This window comes from Micromys minutus, assembly GCF_963924665.1.
Source record: "Micromys minutus genome assembly, chromosome: 22".
Taxonomy (NCBI): domain Eukaryota; kingdom Metazoa; phylum Chordata; class Mammalia; order Rodentia; family Muridae; genus Micromys; species Micromys minutus.
The window spans coordinates 45,157,014-45,159,660 of record NC_137957.1 but is presented as its reverse complement, the minus strand read 5'-3'; the positions used below and the strand labels follow the sequence as shown (position 1 = coordinate 45,159,660).

Here is a 2,647-nt window from a genome sequence, read left to right as displayed (position 1 = left end):
TCGAAGTTGGCCTTTTCGTCTCCTTCTGATCTACATTTAGGATATTACCAGCCATGAAAAAAACAGGAAAAACAAAGGGACATGTCTGCAGCTGGGGCAGAATAGCAACCCCTCCCCCCCTTAGGTCTCCCAAAGACAATGGAAAAACCACACCCAAGACCCAAAGGTTGTCAAAAATTTTCCGTTGAAATTTCCATTAAGGTTTAAAGGTCATCTAATCTACTCCCACAGGTCAAACCAACTAGATAACCATTAATTAATCCTTAATTGGGAAAGATGGCGGCTGCTTCTGCCCCTGTGGGCCGCCTCGAGGAAAAGGCGCTGCGGCGGAAAGAATGGCTAATGGCCCTCCGGGAGAAAACCAGGAGAAAGGACAGGGAAGATGGGGAGCCACAGACCAAGAAGCTCAGAGAAGAGAAAGCAGAAGTTGGGAAGCACAGGGGACTCAGGCTTCGGAACTATGTCCCAGAAGATGAAGACCTAAAGAGGATGCGGGTTCCCCAGGCCACACCAGTTGCAGTAGAGGAGAAGGTGAAGAAGAAGCTGGAGGCTGCCAAGCCAGAGCCTGTCATTGAGGAAGTGGACCTGGCCAACCTGGCACCCCGAAAACCTGACTGGGACCTCAAGAGAGACATGGCCAAGAAGCTAGAGAAGTTAGAAAAGCAGACCCAGAGAGCCATTGCAGAGCAGATCCGTGAACAGCTAAAAGGCCAGGAGGACAGCCTGGCCTCTGCAGTGGACGCCACCACCGGACAAGAGCCTTGTGACTCTGACTGAGATGTTCTTTCTGTTCGGCACACGCATCCTGTGGATAGATCGTCTCAGCTTTTGTTGGGTGTGAGCAGTTCATCTTCCAAGGGTGCCCACCACCCTGAGTAGGGAAGAAGTCAAAGCTGAGATCTGTACATATGTATGTAAATGGAACTTTTAAAAACTTCTGGAAATAAACCTCCATTTAGTAGAGGCCTGTCGTTTTCCGTTTTCTAGCTGCTCTGAGTTTTGATTCTTAAAATGCAGAGGTTATGTTCAGTGTTCTTACCCCTGGGTTGGACCAGCCTAGTTGAGCCTGAAGGGTGGGCAGAGCCAAGGTTGACCTTCTGCTCCGAATCTCCAGTCAGAGTCAGCAGTGGTCATCTCAGAACCCTTAGGCCACAGATAAAGACAGAGAGTGTCCTTTAAGACCTCTCACAGGGCCTTGCAGTAGTTGGTAGAAATGAAGGAGAGACTCTCACACAGGTCCTCTGGACCCCTCCCACTGTGAGAGTAAGGGCTCTGAGGAACTTCACATAGAACCATCACAGATTAGAGGCTACCACACTGCTTTCCCTTCCTCTCCCAGTCAGCTGTGGGTCCCCTGCTAGAGATCAGACTGCTGTGCTAGGGTTTAGCTGTGATCTTGGAGCCTGGGCCTGTGACATCCTGGCTGAGCTGTGAGCCTGAGCTGACTGTCCAGATGACAGGCTGGCAGCATTCAGGCTGATGTAGAAGGAAGAACTTTTTAAAGTCACATAGATTCATATACAGAATCACGAATGTATATGTATACATTTCCATTCAAACCACCTGGGCCCAGCTTACATACATTCTCATAATTACACACTTACACGCATCCACATTAACATATGAAAGACCAAGGGCCAGTGCAGAAAGAACTCATTCTGGATGAAAAATGAGCTCCAATCTTTATTGCATAGAGAAAGAAAAAGCTTCTACCCTTTTATTGCTAAATGAATTAAACCTAAGTCTATAAGAAGAAAGCTTTGGTCACTCTAATAAGAAAAACTAAGCCTGCTTTGCTATTAAGACCTGAAACTCAGATGATAACAGTTGCTAGCAAGGATGCTGAGAAAGAGGAACACTCCTTCACTGTTGGTGGGGTTGTAAGCTGATACAACCACTCTGGAAGTCATTTTGGTGGTTCCTTAGAAAATTGGACATAATACTACCTGAAAACCCAGCCTATTCTACTTCTGGACATATACCCCAAATATGCTCCACCATGTTTATAATAGCCAGAAGAGGGAAAGAACCCAAGTGTCCTTCATTAGAGGAATGGATACAGAAATTGTGGTACATTTTCACAATGGAGTACTACTCAGCTATTAGAAACAATGACTTTACGAAATTCCTAGGCAAATGGATGGAACTAGAGAATATCATCCTGAGTGAGATAACCCAGTCACAAAAGAACACACATGATACGCAGTCACTGATAATTGGATACTAGCCCTAAAAAGCTCTGAATACCCAAGAAACAACTCTCAGACTTTATGAAGCTCAAAAGGAAGGCCAAAATGTGGAAGGCTCAGCACTTCTTAGAAAAGAAAAGGAAAATTAAAAGGAAAAAAAAATGTGTATTCATCATATTATTATATAACAAATTTAGTGAGCTATAATATTATTTTATAAAATAAATTAAAAAGAAAAGACCTGGACTGGAGAGATGGCTGAGTTCTTTTGTCCTCCAGAGACATGCCATGCCCTCAGGCAAATGTTTCCGGTGTTTGAGGAAAATAACAACATCAGCAGTTATCACCCTCTAGAACACAAGGCGGAGTCAGAGTTTATAGAATCACTGCTAATTATACAAAAAACCTGGATAGGCTAATGCCAACTGGATTGCCGGTTGCTGGTCTATTTCCCAGCC

The 2,647-nt window shown here is 44.8% G+C and overlaps 1 protein-coding gene across 1 annotated transcript; it reads left to right on the top strand.

Moving 5' to 3' along the window:
- Positions 1 to 276: 276 nt before the first annotated feature.
- Positions 277 to 777, top strand: LOC308435097 (coiled-coil domain-containing protein 12-like; the record flags this gene model as incomplete). The annotated part of the gene is made up of 1 exon (XM_080935682.1): positions 277 to 777. The coding sequence occupies one exon, from the start codon at positions 277 to 279 to the stop codon at positions 775 to 777; it is 501 nt and encodes a 166-aa protein (XP_080791808.1).
- Between the last annotated feature and the right edge of the window lie 1,870 nt (positions 778 to 2,647).